The following is a 17423-nucleotide window of genomic DNA, read 5'->3' on the forward strand; positions in this document are numbered from 1 at the left end:
TATGGCGCGGATCCCATACGGCGCACAATAAAATTACGTGCATTATACCAAAAAGTTTGTACGCTGGTATGCTGATGGTACCATCATAATGTGCATATAATGTACTGTTGAAATATATAAACTATTAATTTTTGGCTCGTTTCTAAATATTGAAAATTAAAATTTTTAAGCCGCTGACCCCATACGGCGCTCAATAATATTATGTGAATTATACCAAAAAGTCTGTACGCTGGTATGCTGATGGTACCATCATAATGTGCATATAATGTACTGCTGAAATATATAAACTATTAATTTTTGGCTCGTTTCTAAATATTGAAAATTAAAATTTATATGGCGCGGATCCCATACGGCGCTCAATAATATTACGTGAATTATACCAAAAAGTTTGTACGCTGGAATGCTGATGGTACCATCATAATGTGCATATAATGTACTCTTGAAATATATAAAAGAATAATTTTTGGCTCGTTTTAAAATATTGAAAATTAAAATTTTTAAGCCGCTGACCCCATACGGCGCTCAATAATATTACGTGAATTATACCAAAAAGTCTGTACGCTGGTATGCTGATGGTACCATCATAATGTGCATATAATGTACTCTTGAAATCTATAAACGATTAATTTTTGGCTCGTTTCTAAATATTGAAAATTAATATTTATATGGCGCGGATCCCATACGGCGCACAATAAAATTACGTGCATTATACCAAAAAGTTTGTACGCTGGTAGGCTGATGGTACCATCATAATGTGCATATAATGTACTGTTGAAATATATAAACTATTAATTTTTGGCTCGTTTCTAAATATTGAAAATTAAAATTTTTAAGCCGCTGACCCCATACGGCGCTCAATAATATTACGTGAATTATACCAAAAAGTCTGTACGCTGGTATGCTGATGGTACCATCATAATGTGCATATAATGTACTCTTGAAATCTATAAACGATTAATTTTTGGCTCGTTTCTAAATATTGAAAATTAAAATTTTTAAGCCGCTGACCCCATACAGCGCTCAATAATATTACGTGAATTATACCAAAAAGTCTGTACGCTGGTATGCTGATGGTACCATCATAATGTGCATATAATGTACTCTTGAAATCTATAAACGATTAATTTTTGGCTCGTATCTAAATATTGAAAATTAAAATTTATATGGCGCGGATCCCATACGGCGCTCAATAATATTACGTGAATTATACCACAAAGTTTGTACGCTGGAATGCTGATGGTACCATCATAATGTGCATATAATGTACTGTTGAAATATATAAAAGAATAATTTTTGGCTCGTTTTAAAATATTGAAAATTAAAATTTTTAAGCCGCTGACCCCATACGGCGCTCAGTAATATTACGTGAATTATACCAAAAAGTCTGTACGCTGGTATGCTGATGGTACCATCATAATGTGCATATAATGTACTCTTGAAATCTATAAACGATTAATTTTTGGCTCGTTTCTAAATATTGAAAATTAATATTTATATGGCGCGGATCCCATACGGCGCACAATAAAATTACGTGCATTATACCAAAAAGTTTGTACGCTGGTATGCTGATGGTACCATCATAATGTGCATATAATGTACTGTTGAAATATATAAACTATTAATTTTTGGCTCGTTTCTAAATATTGAAAATTAAAATTTTTAAGCCGCTGACCCCATACGGCGCTCAATAATATTACGTGAATTATACCAAAAAGTCTGTACGCTGGTATGCTGATGGTACCATCATAATGTGCATATAATGTACTCTTGAAATCTATAAACGATTAATTTTTGGCTCGTTTCTAAATATTGAAAATTAAAATTTTTAAGCCGCTGACCCCATACGGCGCTCAATAATATTACGTGAATTATACCAAAAAGTCTGTACGCTGGTATGCTGATGGTACCATCATAATGTGCATATAATGTACTGTTGAAATATATAAACTATTAATTTTTGGCTCGTTTCTAAATATTGAAAATTAAAATTTTTAAGCCGCTGACCCCATACGGCGCTCAATAATATTATGTGAATTATACCAAAAAGTCTGTACGCTGGTATGCTGATGGTACCATCATAATGTGCATATAATGTACTGCTGAAATATATAAACTATTAATTTTTGGCTCGTTTCTAAATATTGAAAATTAAAATTTATATGGCGCGGATCCCATACGGCGCTCAATAATATTACGTGAATTAAACCAAAAAGTTTGTACGCTGGAATGCTGATGGTACCATCATAATGTGCATATAATGTACTCTTGAAATATATAAAAGAATAATTTTTGGCTCGTTTTAAAATATTGAAAATTAAAATTTTTAAGCCGCTGACCCCATACGGTGCTCAGTAATATTACGTGAATTATACCAAAAAGTCTGTACGCTGGTATGCTGATGGTACCATCATAATGTGCATATAATGTACTCTTGAAATCTATAAACGATTAATTTTTGGCTCGTTTCTAAATATTGAAAATTAATATTTATATGGCGCGGATCCCATACGGCGCACAATAAAATTACGTGCATTATACCAAAAAGTTTGTACGCTGGTATGCTGATGGTACCATCATAATGTGCATATAATGTACTGTTGAAATATATAAACTATTAATTTTTGGCTCGTTTCTAAATATTGAAAATTAAAATTTTTAAGCCGCTGACCCCATACGGCGCTCAATAATATTATGTGAATTATACCAAAAAGTCTGTACGCTGGTATGCTGATGGTACCATCATAATGTGCATATAATGTACTGCTGAAATATATAAACTATTAATTTTTGGCTCGTTTCTAAATATTGAAAATTAAAATTTATATGGCGCGGATCCCATACGGCGCTCAATAATATTACGTGAATTATACCAAAAAGTTTGTACGCTGGAATGCTGATGGTACCATCATAATGTGCATATAATGTACTCTTGAAATATATAAAAGAATAATTTTTGGCTCGTTTTAAAATATTGAAAATTAAAATTTTTAAGCCGCTGACCCCATACGGCGCTCAATAATATTACGTGAATTATACCAAAAAGTCTGTACGCTGGTATGCTGATGGTACCATCACAATGTGCATATAATGTACTCTTGAAATCTATAAACGATTAATTTTTGGCTCGTTTCTAAATATTGAAAATTAATATTTATATGGCGCGGATCCCATACGGCGCACAATAAAATTACGTGCATTATACCAAAAAGTTTGTACGCTGGTATGCTGATGGTACCATCATAATGTGCATATAATGTACTGTTGAAATATATAAACTATTAATTTTTGGCTCGTTTCTAAATATTGAAAATTAAAATTTTTAAGCCGCTGACCCCATACGGCGCTCAATAATATTATGTGAATTATACCAAAAAGTCTGTACGCTGGTATGCTGATGGTACCATCATAATGTGCATATAATGTACTGCTGAAATATATAAACTATTAATTTTTGGCTCGTTTCTAAATATTGAAAATTAAAATTTATATGGCGCGGATCCCATACGGCGCTCAATAATATTACGTGAATTATACCAAAAAGTTTGTACGCTGGAATGCTGATGGTACCATCATAATGTGCATATAATGTACTCTTGAAATATATAAAAGAATAATTTTTGGCTCGTTTTAAAATATTGAAAATTAAAATTTTTAAGCCGCTGACCCCATACGGCGCTCAATAATATTACGTGAATTATACCAAAAAGTCTGTACGCTGGTATGCTGATGGTACCATCACAATGTGCATATAATGTACTCTTGAAATCTATAAACGATTAATTTTTGGCTCGTTTCTAAATATTGAAAATTAATATTTATATGGCGCGGATCCCATACGGCGCACAATAAAATTACGTGCATTATACCAAAAAGTTTGTACGCTGGTATGCTGATGGTACCATCATAATGTGCATATAATGTACTGTTGAAATATATAAACTATTAATTTTTGGCTCGTTTCTAAATATTGAAAATTAAAATTTTTAAGCCGCTGACCCCATACGGCGCTCAATAATATTACGTGAATTATACCAAAAAGTCTGTACGCTGGTATGCTGATGGTACCATCATAATGTGCATATAATGTACTCTTGAAATCTATAAACGATTAATTTTTGGCTCGTTTCTAAATATTGAAAATTAAAATTTTTAAGCCGCTGACCCCATACAGCGCTCAATAATATTACGTGAATTATACCAAAAAGTCTGTACGCTGGTATGCTGATGGTACCATCATAATGTGCATATAATGTACTCTTGAAATCTATAAACGATTAATTTTTGGCTCGTATCTAAATATTGAAAATTAAAATTTATATGGCGCGGATCCCATACGGCGCTCAATAATATTACGTGAATTATACCACAAAGTTTGTACGCTGGAATGCTGATGGTACCATCATAATGTGCATATAATGTACTGTTGAAATATATAAAAGAATAATTTTTGGCTCGTTTTAAAATATTGAAAATTAAAATTTTTAAGCCGCTGACCCCATACGGCGCTCAGTAATATTACGTGAATTATACCAAAAAGTCTGTACGCTGGTATGCTGATGGTACCATCATAATGTGCATATAATGTACTCTTGAAATCTATAAACGATTAATTTTTGGCTCGTTTCTAAATATTGAAAATTAATATTTATATGGCGCGGATCCCATACGGCGCACAATAAAATTACGTGCATTATACCAAAAAGTTTGTACGCTGGTATGCTGATGGTACCATCATAATGTGCATATAATGTACTGTTGAAATATATAAACTATTAATTTTTGGCTCGTTTCTAAATATTGAAAATTAAAATTTTTAAGCCGCTGACCCCATACGGCGCTCAATAATATTACGTGAATTATACCAAAAAGTCTGTACGCTGGTATGCTGATGGTACCATCATAATGTGCATATAATGTACTCTTGAAATCTATAAACGATTAATTTTTGGCTCGTTTCTAAATATTGAAAATTAAAATTTTTAAGCCGCTGACCCCATACGGCGCTCAATAATATTACGTGAATTATACCAAAAAGTCTGTACGCTGGTATGCTGATGGTACCATCATAATGTGCATATAATGTACTGTTGAAATATATAAACTATTAATTTTTGGCTCGTTTCTAAATATTGAAAATTAAAATTTATATGGCGCGGATCCCATACGGCGCTCAATAATATTACGTGAATTATACCAAAAAGTTTGTACGCTGGAATGCTGATGGTACCATCATAATGTGCATATAATGTACTGTTGAAATATATAAACTATTAATTTTTGGCTCGTTTCTAAATATTGAAAATTAAAATTTTTAAGCCGCTGACCCCATACGGCGCTCAATAATATTATGTGAATTATACCAAAAAGTCTGTACGCTGGTATGCTGATGGTACCATCATAATGTGCATATAATGTACTGTTGAAATATATAACTATTAATTTTTGGCTCCTTTCTAAATATTGAAAATTAAAATTTTAAAGCCGCTTACCCCATACGGCGCACAATAATATTACGTGTATTATACCAAAAAGTTTGTAGGCTTGTATGCTGATGGTACCATCATAATGTGCATATAATGTACTGTTAAATAATACGAAAGATTAATTTTTGTCTCGTTTCTAAATATTGAAAATTAAAATTTTTAAGCCGCGAATCCCATACGGTGCACAATATTATTACGTGTATTATACCAAAAAGTTTGTAGGCTGGTATGCTGATGGTACCATCATAATGTGCATATAATTTACTGTTTGAATATATAAAAGAATAATTTTTGGCGCGTTTTAAACTTTTTAAAATTAAAATTTTTATGCCGCGGACCCATTACGGCGCACAATTATATTACGTATATTAGATCAAAAAGTCTGTACGCTGGTATGCTGATGGTACCATCAAAATCTGCACACAATGTACTGTTGAAATATATAAACGAATAATTTTTGGCTCCAGTTAAAATATCGAAATTCGAAATTTTATCGCTGCGAATCTCATACGGCGCAGATTAATATTACGTATATTAAAGAAAAAAGTTTTTAGGCTCGTTTGCTCTTGGTACCACAATAATCTGCGGCGCTGTATTATATAATGTGCATTATATAAAAGAATTTGTACGCTGATGTCTGCTTGGTACCAAAATATTCTGCAAACAATGTACTGTCAAAATATAGAATAGATGAATTATTGGCTCATCTTAAAATATTAAAAATCGATTATGTCGACGCGAACCCTATGCGGCACATTCTTATTTTACGTATAACAAATAAAAAAATTGTGCAAATGGAAATTTGCACATTGCTTCCTCAACATATTATTTCGCTTAATAGAATGGTTTTTCGATTATAGCTTCCTCATAAAGGAAACTTAACTTGCATATTGCCATAATTTTAAAATTTTCTTAATGAGCGTAATTAAATTGTGATCAAGCAATGTGCAAGTTAAGCTTTCACTATGAAAAAACCATAATTAAAAAACCAATCTAATAAGCGAAATAATATGTTGAGGAAGCAATGTTAAAATTAGCAGAACCGTTGGAATTTAGCCTGATCTCATCTTTTTATTCGAAAATACGAGTTTTTCGTAAAAAATCAATGTTATATATATTTTCTATATATTTTTATCAAATAAACTTTATGGAAGAGTATTGTACATGATTGCCACAGTCCGAGAACTGTTTTAGAGATAACAGAATTCTTGAAATTTAACCTGATCTCACCTTTTCATTCGAAAATACGAGTTTTTTGTAAAGAATAATTGTTAAAAAAATTTTCTATTTATTTACATCACATAAACTTTATGGAAGAGCATTGTACATGATTTTGCCACAGTACGAGAACTGTTTTAGAAATAACAGAACAATAAAAAATACCACGCACTTGATATGTCGTAATTTTATTATGCGCAAAGTAAGAATTTAGATAGATTAAGTAGTACGAGTCGACGATTTCTCACTACGTTTAGCTTTTTCGTCGTGCAATCACTCAGCTATTAATATAAAATAATTAATACGAATCAAAAACAATAAAAAATTATATGCACTTTATATTTTTATTATGCGCAAGTAAGAATATAGATAGATTAAGTAGTACGAGTCAACAATTTCGCACTACGTTTAGCCTTTTCGTCGCGCAATCATTTAATCATTAACATAAAATCATAAATACGAATCAAAAACAATGAAAAATAACACGCATTTTATATATCGTAATTTTATTATGCGCAAAATAAGAATTTAGATAGATTAAGTAGTACGAGTCAACGATTTCTCACTACGTTTAGCTTTTTCGTCGCGCAATCACTCAGCTATTAATATAAAATAATTAATACGAATCAAAAACAATAAAAAATTATGAATTATATGAATTATATGTTTTTAATATGAAACGCGAATATAAAATGATACATAGACATTTATTAATGCTGCTATGTTAATTTATGAAAATAATTCTTGTGTAGTAAGTATTTATGCAATCATATGATCACACACTGACATAATTCGGTACTGCAGATCGTTCTTAGATGGCGATTGCAATCTGATAATTTATAATTTAATTGTGATAATACTTTTAATAATAAAATCAAATCATTATGCAAAATTAACTCAAGGGTCGACAGAAGACACGATGAAGATCTTTATCAGACGGCCGAATTACGGATTCGCCTATCTAAAAAAAAAAAAAAACAAAGAATTATATTTTTAATTAGTAGAATTAAGAAAATTAAAAATTAAAAATGAATAGAAAAATTATATATTATTATATTTTATTATTATATATTATTTATTATAATATATATTAATATATTTTACATTTTAACATAATACGAAAATCATTGTCAAATATTATAAATATTGCAACAAAATATTAATCAAATTTAATTAATTGAATGATAAATACGATATTAAGTATAAGTACAATCTGTTTAATTGCTAACGAGCATGATACATTACGAAATTCATAATTGCAAGAAATATTGATGGACGATCATTGGAATATTACTTAATACATGCAATCGCGATTAATCTTTAATCAGTCTTTCGAAATTTGAAATTAATATGTATGTATGTCAGGTTCCGTACACACACGTATAAATGACACACTTGAAATTATAATCGCAGTGATTACGAAATCGAAATATTGAATCGTATATAATATAAATTTAAATACACAGTAATAATTTAGACGACGGTTCAAGTACAAAAGTTAGAGCCTATAATGATTTTTGAATTTGGCGCGCGGCGCGCTGAGTGTCGACTTACGTAGTTACTACGTCACGTCCTTCGTCCCTCGCGTCCTCGCGCTAGTCACGGTATCGCGCTCAATCGGCTCCGCATTTTTCACGCCTTTTTCCCGTTAAGAATGAATTCCGCGTACAAACGAACGTCGGGAGTATTGAATCGTGCCACGGGCAATTAGCAGGAAGTATTAATTAACTCGTGCGATCGCGGTTAATCAACCTACGACAGTCTACAACCGCCGGGCTACGCCGCTTTGCCGCTTTTTCTCCGAATCGATCGATCTCGTTGAACATTCTGTTTATTAAGAGGTATGTATCATTTCGCGTCATTTATTTGTACGAATCGCATCGCGTTCAAGCTTTTGTGCTTTGGCAAAACTATATTTTGGATGTGAGATATTTAATTAATACATAATTTATCGTTTTCAGATGATTGTGCCGCGCGCGAACCGCGCGAAGTTTGTTGCATTACGTCACGACATACTACGTCACAGCGTACTACTTCGCTACATATCGCGAATATCGAAAGTGGCGGATGGTTATATATCGTCGTTATTTATCCGTTGTTATTTATGCAATCCGGCGCGTGGTGCGTGCAATCGGTATCGAGAATGCCGTACAAAGTAACGGGCGATCGTTCTATCGTATTATTTAATGCGGGAAATCGAAATCAGTAATGCCTGGTCGATGAAAATGCATCTCGGCGAACGATTTCCGAAGCGACGCAACAATCAACGATAATATGGCAGCGTTTCAACGACTGGTGAGCAAATTTATTTATCTGATTATATCATCGTCACATTTACCTGAAATATATAGCTAGCATATGAAAATCGCTCATATAATAATAATATAATATTATTTATAGGAACGACTTTCCGAAGCGACGCAACAATCAACGAGAATATAACCGCGTTTCAACGACCGGTGAGTAAATTGATTTTATTTAATTAATTATACCTATTATCGAATTTATATCATCGCCATTTACTTGAAATATATATTAGCCAGCATATGAAAACCGCTAATATAATAATAATATATAATATTGTTTAGGATATAAATTGATTTTTGAGATTAGCTCAGAAATAAATTTGCATTATATATACATATATTTAAATTATGCATTATATATTTTCGATAAGCACTCGCATTAAGAATTTCATAAATATCTTAAAGTTATTCTTTTTTTTTTTTTTTTTTTTTAAACGCAATAATATAACATTGGTTTAAAAAAATCTATTTTTGAAATTAGCTCAGAAAGAAATTTAAGTTATACATTATATATATTTTCAATAAGCATTCGTATATTAACAATCTCATGAATATTTTAATATTATTTTTTTTTATTTGAAAGACTATACTTTAGATACTTTGAGCAAAATATAACTCGAATTTATTTTTCTTATTACTCGCGAAATATATAGCCAGCATATCAGAAAACACTAATGTAATAATAATACAATATTGGTTAAAAAATCTATTTTCGAGATTAGCTCAGAAAGAAATTTAAATTCTGCATTATATATATTTTCAATAACTATTCGTATTAACAATCTCATGAATATTTTAATGACTTCTAAAGAGTCTCTAATGAAAACGATTCTATCATTTGTGAATCTGAATACGATGCTCAAAGTTGCGATCCTCTCTTAAAGTATTATAATTTTGATTATATTTGATTGAAATAAAGGCGATACGATGCATAAAGTTTACAATGCGGATAAAAATAGTAATATATTTAATAGTAATATAATTAAAATAATATTATGTTGTAAATAATATGTTATAATACCTTCTTCTTGATTAATATTTTTTGATAGAAATCAGCTGATAACTGTCAAAAATATTATACACCTTGACGTGGTGGGAGGGCTCTAGTACCTGGATGGGTAATCTTTTATGATATTTTTTATGATTTATCTTAAAGGAGTATTCTGAATGAGAAGCCAAGTACCCAAATTTCTGGAAATTGCACCGTTTTTGATATATTTCATTTTATAATATGCCATGCTACCATCGCGAGGGTTAGTAGTTTGGCAATTTGTTCAAAATTAAATAAAATAAAATAACATGTTTTAATGATCGGTCGACCAAAAGAGGAGGAGGAGGAGACTGTGAGGTATCCGGGCGACAGCGGGGCAACTGTGAGGTATATGCAAAATAAATATATAATAACATTTCTTTTAGGAAACACATAATTTTTGTTATATTTGTTTAAGTATCTTTCTATATATGTATTTTATTTGTTACAGGGAGCATTGCTGATAAGCTGCGCGCTTGACTGCGAGATTCTCGAGTATCGAATGGACGTTGATTCGTGCGATTATAGCTTTCGAATCGTTTCTTCTCATTGTGCAATGTACGCGAAATACGCGTGTAATTCACGCGTCGCGTCGGGAGTGCCGTGTAAAGTTTCGCGTGTCGGAAGTGCCGTGTAAAGTGTCGGGCGATTGTAATTATTCGTGTTTTCGCGAGTGTCATGAGTGCTACCATGGACCAAGAGAGGAGGAAGAGGCCCGGGGAGACATCGGGCGACAGCAGGGCAACTGTGAGGTATGCAAAATATCTAAAAATATTTTTTTTTAAACTGTATTGAGATATTCGACCGTTTCAGACTTTCGAAAACACCTGTACACACACATACTCCCGCCCCCCTCCCACACACACACATGTATATACATAATTTGAATATTTTGTTTTCAGATCAATGTGTGTGCTGTATACTACAACTCTGCTATTGCACGTATCGGTGAGTAAGAAATTGTTTATTTCGATCGAATTGAAAAAAATTATAATATTCCTTTCTAAAAAAGGCATGTTAAGTCGATTCTCGCAAGTATTGTTGCATCTTTTTCGCGATGCTGATTGACTGTCTCGATTCATTGTGCGTTATATTCGTAGCATCGAGAGGCTGTCATCGCGAGAGTTAGTAGTTGGACAGTTTGTTCAAAATAAAATTAATGAAATAATATGTTTTAAATAATATATTTCATAATACTTTAAACTCGATTAATATTTTTGACAGTTATCAGCTGATTTCTGTCAAAAAACATTATTCGAGTTTAAAGTATTATTATATATTATTTACTACATTATTATTTTACATTATTATTTTAAAATATTCTGCAAATAATGTACTATCGAAATATACAAGAGATGAAATATACAATAATTTTGGGCTCATCTTAAAATATTAACAGTTGACCATATGTCTCGCTGACCCTATGGGACGTATTTTTATATTACTATATTTAGATAAACCAAAAATTCATCGTTCAAAAATTTAATTTTTTTCTTAAATAAAATGTTGCAAACTAAAATTTACTATATAATCTGTTTTTTAAGTTTTTATAGTTTTTAAGTTTTTATATTTTTTATAGTTTTTAAGTTTTTGTATCTGATTTTTAATCAGAAAAATGAATTTTTATAAAACAGTTTTCTTCGGTAGAGAATAAAGTAGAGTAGTCTCCGGTAATTTTCAGTAAAGATTATTTTAAATTATTCGCGAAAATAGCAAATGAATAAATTTACCAGGCAAACATCTCGTGGTAGCCAAAAGATCACTCTTTCATCTCGTCGAATCATTTCGTAATCTTTGGGCGCTCCATATGGAGTTGATGGCTTGTATTCCTGTTCGTCACTCAATACAGATAAATCTTCTATAACTAAGTGCTCCGCTATTGCTTCCAGTGGCAAAAGCTCAGCTGGATCTATCTCGCCCAATCCGTTTAACTGCTGTATCATTATTTGACGTTTCGGAGGTAGATCATGTTCGCGAATTTTTTCAAATATAGTGGTAGCCTTTGTCATTCTATTCATTATGTGACTAATAATTTCTCGCACTATCTGAAACAGAATATATTTTTATTTAACAAAACTAATTTTTCTTCCTGAGTTTCTAATGACGCTTATTTTTATATTTACGATATAATACTGATGTATATATTATATATTCTTGTGTAAATTTTGTTCCACAGATACATATCTGATTTAATATTCATACTTTATTTTTTTAACAACAAAACAAATAATATTCTCAATCATCCATCTTATTATCTTATCTTATTAATTGTTAATTCAACAAATATCTATGCTATTTCAATATTATCTATGATAAAATTATACAAAGATTTCAACATGTGCAAACAAATTATCATTGTTTTCTATTTCTCTCTCTCACTTTCATATTTATATTATTTTTAATATATTATATTATTTTATTTATGTATTTATTTAATTGCAAAAGTAACAAAGTCAGCTTCAAATAATCGCATAAATTTTATGAATTACCTCATTAGCTTCCTCACGAAGATAATCCCGACTTAATTTCAGTTCCTTAGCATGACGTTTCTCTTTAACAAGCTCATCAACATATTTCTCACCTTCTGCTGTATCAGTACAAACTCTGGCACCCATGGCAAGAGTGAATGCTTTCCCGAGACCTTCGCGAGGATCTTCGTCCTTGCAGAAGGCTAACAACATTGCAGTATAATGGATTGCGTTTCGATTTACCAAGTACATTTGGCAGAGAAGTTCTTTTGCCAGCGTCAGCCTCAGTATTGTGCTGTCAGAATAATCTCACAATCAATTTTTGCAAATAATTATTAAAATGAGAAGCGCGAAAATTTTGCGGATTTATAAAAAAGAAATTTAATTGAAAAATTGATCAAAATATTTGGTATCGTACGAAAGATTGATCGAAAGCAATTAGTGAAAACAATTAATGAAAAAGCGTTTGAATGAAAAATCAAAATTAACTTGAAATCAAATAGAAAACTTTAATGAAGAAAATTTTATTCAACGAATTTTGTTTTCAGATTTTGCACGCGCACAAGTTAATTTTTATTTTTATTAATTTGCAAAGGATTTTTATTTTGCCGACTTAACATCGATGTTTTCCACGCACCTAGAATTATTCTCGCCCATTTCTACAAAGTTGCTCTTTACATTTGAAATACGCTGGCCCAATCGAACTTCCTCGCGTAACATTATATCCATCGTCTCATTGCAATTGCTACGATCGAGCTCCTCGTCAAGGAGCTTCTCATGACGGGTGGAAATTTCGAGAAACCATAACGGCGTCGAATGAAATTGGTCGCGGGTGATCGTCTCCCTTAGATCAGGATCCTGCATCATAAAAGCCGTTCGTGTCTTCAGGATATCCTGATGCGACGGTACAGGAAGATCCATCGCATACACGATGAATTCTCGCCACTCGATGTATTCCCTAGCGCCAAACAGTCTTTTGATCAATTTTTCGATACCCGGAGGTCGCAATTGTTGCCAGGCACATGGCACGAAGGACGGATAACAGTCCTCCTCACCACAGGATACCAGATCCTGGAGAACGTAAATCAAGGCGCGTTCGCTTATCGTTCCACACGGAGCGATTCGTCCAAAAATGTCTATCAGTCGGCCGAGTTGAACCATTCGGAATCGCAGAGGCGAAGGACTTTCTTCGATCGGCATAGCGAATCGCTTGGGATCTTCAGGAAACAACATAACTTTTGATTTGACGACAAACTGATCGCCGTCTAATAATAATTCCTGCTGAATCGGTCTTTCCTTTTCGATGGCAAAGCAAAAGACGTTCGCCATTTCATTGATACTTTCGATCTCGCGCTTGTATCTTAAAGAAAGTAAGATGTATCGCATATGTTAAATTGTATTCTAAATTGTGATTTAAGTGCACACTGAAATGTATATTAACATTAAATGCATAACGATGATTTAGCATCTTCAAGCAATTAGCAAAATTCAGATAATTATAATATTATCATTTAAATCATAAAGAAATTCGTGATTTTTACGAGAAGATTAATTCTAATAATTATTTTTCATCTTAAAAGTGTACGAATAAGTGGATTAATCTACTCTGCAATTCTTGTAATGGATACCAAGCACATTTGCACTGCAAAGTGTTTCTATGTTTCAAATTTTGTCTCTATAAAATCAAACTGTTATTTCATATCAACTGTTATATTTCGTTTTGCAATTTTATAAAATTTCGTTCAATAAAAAATTCAACGTGATAAATGATGACCGGCACCAACCTTTCGATGATGTGATGGTAAATGCCATGGAAAGTCTCTTTCATGGTGTCCAAAAGGAAGATCATGTCGAATCGAGAGGCCGCATTCAGCACATCTAATCTTCGACTAATACGATCGATTTCGAACAGAACAGTGTAGCGCCATTCCTCGATTAAATCACGGTTTCTCTTCGCTAGTTTGACTGTCGAATCGGGCGATGCGTTGTCGATATTTTTGCTTTTAATATTTTTATTGGTCTTTGGAATCGCGGTTTTCTCCTCCTTCTTCAGCATCTCTAACGTCACAGACGAGATGGAATTTACGATATTCTGCACTTGTCGAATATTATCCTTGATAATGTTATAAATAATACTCTGATCAGGATCGAAGCTCTTCGATACATCGATCAGCAAAGTTTCGATTTCAGTTTTGAAGTGGTCCATATTTATATTTCTACGAACGGAAGCGTTGATCGAATCAATTTTTGTCTTTGACAGCATTCGCTCTTTATCTTCGAGCAATGAAGCTTCTAAAACATCCCACAAGACGTGATCAAGGACGATCTTGGAGAATTGCGGTTCCTGCAGAGGTTTCTGCAACATGGAAATATAGTAATCTTGCAGAAGTTGCATGGTATCGACGAATCTGTCGATTTCCGCTTGCAGGATTCCAATATACACGTTGACGAGGATCACGGCTTCCATCGGAATCCACTCATTCCGCAGGATACGTTTTCTTTCTTCTTCAGCTTCGTGTCTTCGCGCATCACACAAGTCCCATAATTCCATCCGAAAGTCGTCGACCTAATACAAGAACTTTTAGATTCACAACGAAAAGATTATGTATTGTTTTTAGTTTCTATCGACGCGCTAAAAGTCTTTTAAAAACTATTGTGACAAAAATTTTTTTAATTATTAAAATTAAATTAAAATAAAAGCTAATTAAACAATTTGATCAAAAAATTGAGTTTAATAGCAGATTACTCCCACCTTCTACACATCTTCTGCTTTATTTTGTTATTATTATTTTTTATTTAATTATATTTAATTATATTCACCGGATTCTTATCCAAATTTAAAAAAAATACTATTATTTAGTACGTATATAATTTTTATCGCTATATTATGTTTTGATTTAAAATTTTTGTACTGACTCGGCAGTGTAGCTCGCATTTCATGTCAGAGTCATCCCTGAGGTCCTCATCGATTTCATTAAAAGCGCGATGAAAATCTTGCAGTAAGACTTGTCGTTTGTCGGGACGTTTAACGAACTTCATCAAATTTCTCAGGACGAGATTTTTGTAGGGCACAATAGCCGACATGTGCATTCTCTTCAAGGAAAGAATCTCCTTTAGATTCTCGATGTAGGCCTCTTCAATACTTTCCCAGAATGTAGCCAAGATTTCGAGTAAAGCTGGTGGTTGGGAGAAGTTTATCCATTGCCAATCGTCTTCCCCAGGTCTAACATGACTGTTTCTTAGTTGAATTTGAACTTCCGGTTGTAAATCGCTACTTTCAGTTTCGATATCTTTCTTCTTTTCGTACTTCAAGGTTTCCCACTTAGATTTCGGTATCAGGCGTTTAATAACGACTGCCTTTGGGTCAACAGGAAATCCCTGCTTATCATGATATGTCTGTGAAATATTCTCAAAAAATTCCAATTGTTTTTCGGAGATCTGACCCGCGATAAATTCGGCCAACTGTTTCAAGGCTGAAAAATCGAGAACGTTGTAGAAAAATCCATATGCGATATTTTCATTAGCATAATATTTGTCCATCGACGTAGCATCGTCAGGTAAAGGTATACACTGATCTTGACTGTCTATTGTCTTCGACTTTAACATTACCTTGATATAGATAGTCATAAATGTCGTCGAGGAGCTATCTTTTGCTCTGGAAATTGGATTCGGCAGCAATCTAGATTGCCTATATTAACATTTATATTTTATTAACCACTGTATTTATTAATTTTTAAAAAATCTCCGATATATAACAATTTTTGAATTATTAAATGGATGTTAATGCAAAATGGATGTAAATGCAAAATAACAAATAAAACGAAATTAATTGCAACGTGATATTATGTAAAGTTTACTAATAATAAATAAATTTAAATATTAATCATTAAATAAATCTGAATAGTAATCAATAATATTAAATTTTTTTTTCGCACAATTATATAACATTTTTATATTTTTATTTATATTATTTATATTATTAATTATATAAAACGTCAAAATTTTTAATTCTGACATTAAATGATCGAACGCGCCTGTATATCGCGAATGTGTTCTCATCACTCTCAAATATAATTCTGGCTGATGAGGGATCAATGTCCTCGATATTGACATCCGCAAAATTAATAATTTTGCGATTGGGAGGCATCTCGCGTCCAGTTAATGCTTTCTCCAACATTGCCATCTGCTCATATGTGTTAGGATAATTTATTAACGCCCAACCTTCGACGACTCCAATTCCTTTTAGGTATTCAATTAATATTTTCGTATTTAATTCGTCGGAAATCGGTTCACCCAACGTGAGAAACTCATAAGTCCATTTGCCTAAATATTGCAAATAGCAATCAGATCAGTCGTTTTACAGTCAAATGTAAATATTTTTTTAATAATAATTTTAAGTTTAATGATCAAATGGCAATCATTAGAAAATTAATATTTTTCACCACTGGCGGATCCTGGGGGAGGGGGAGGGGGGGAGGGATAAAAAGCCGCCTTACAAATTAAAAGAAACAGTTTTGCTGAATTTGTTTAAAAAATATAAATAAAGAAAAACAAACATTAAACTGTATATATATAAGTATAAGATACACTGTAAATTATACTCATTACGCATTCAAGGAGTTAAGTTTAGATTAAGTCAGACATAGAACGAAATGATGAGATAATTTCATTGCACGAAAATAATTAGGTGAAATTCTTTATATCTATATAATATATATATAATATATATTATATAGATACAAAGAATTTCGCCTAATTATTTTCGTACAACAAAATTATCTCATCATTTCGTCCTATGTCTGACTTAATCTATACTTAATTCCTTGAATGCGTAATGAATATAATTTACAGTGTATCTTATACATAAATATTGTATATATTATATAGATATAAAGAATTTCGCCTAATTATTTTCGTG

General features: G+C 32.1%; 1 protein-coding gene and 1 long non-coding RNA gene across 2 annotated transcripts in view; one reads left to right on the plus strand and one right to left on the minus strand.

Moving 5' to 3' along the window:
- The window catches only part of LOC145943954 (sperm flagellar protein 2-like), an 80577-nt gene that overhangs the window by 58422 nt on the left and 4732 nt on the right, over window positions 1-17423 (minus strand). The window contains exons 4-9 of the mRNA XM_083051873.1: window positions 16540-16828; window positions 15422-16193; window positions 14290-15071; window positions 13143-13865; window positions 12527-12800; window positions 11768-12082 (exon numbers count right to left, since the gene is read on the minus strand). Coding sequence (XP_082907999.1) covers window positions 11768-12082; window positions 12527-12800; window positions 13143-13865; window positions 14290-15071; window positions 15422-16193; window positions 16540-16828 — 3155 coding nt within the window. The remainder of the gene's footprint in view (window positions 1-11767; window positions 12083-12526; window positions 12801-13142; window positions 13866-14289; window positions 15072-15421; window positions 16194-16539; window positions 16829-17423) is intronic.
- On the plus strand, window positions 8712-10755 carry LOC145943614 (uncharacterized). Its single transcript, XR_014426548.1, has 3 exons — window positions 8712-8996; window positions 9102-9160; window positions 10489-10755. It is a non-coding gene; the product is annotated as an uncharacterized LOC145943614 (long non-coding RNA).

Source organism: Prenolepis imparis, unplaced genomic scaffold (assembly GCF_030444845.1).
Source record: "Prenolepis imparis isolate NDT839.2.m4 unplaced genomic scaffold, iyPreImpa1.0 SCAF_12, whole genome shotgun sequence".
In the NCBI taxonomy this organism is placed as follows: domain Eukaryota; kingdom Metazoa; phylum Arthropoda; class Insecta; order Hymenoptera; family Formicidae; genus Prenolepis; species Prenolepis imparis.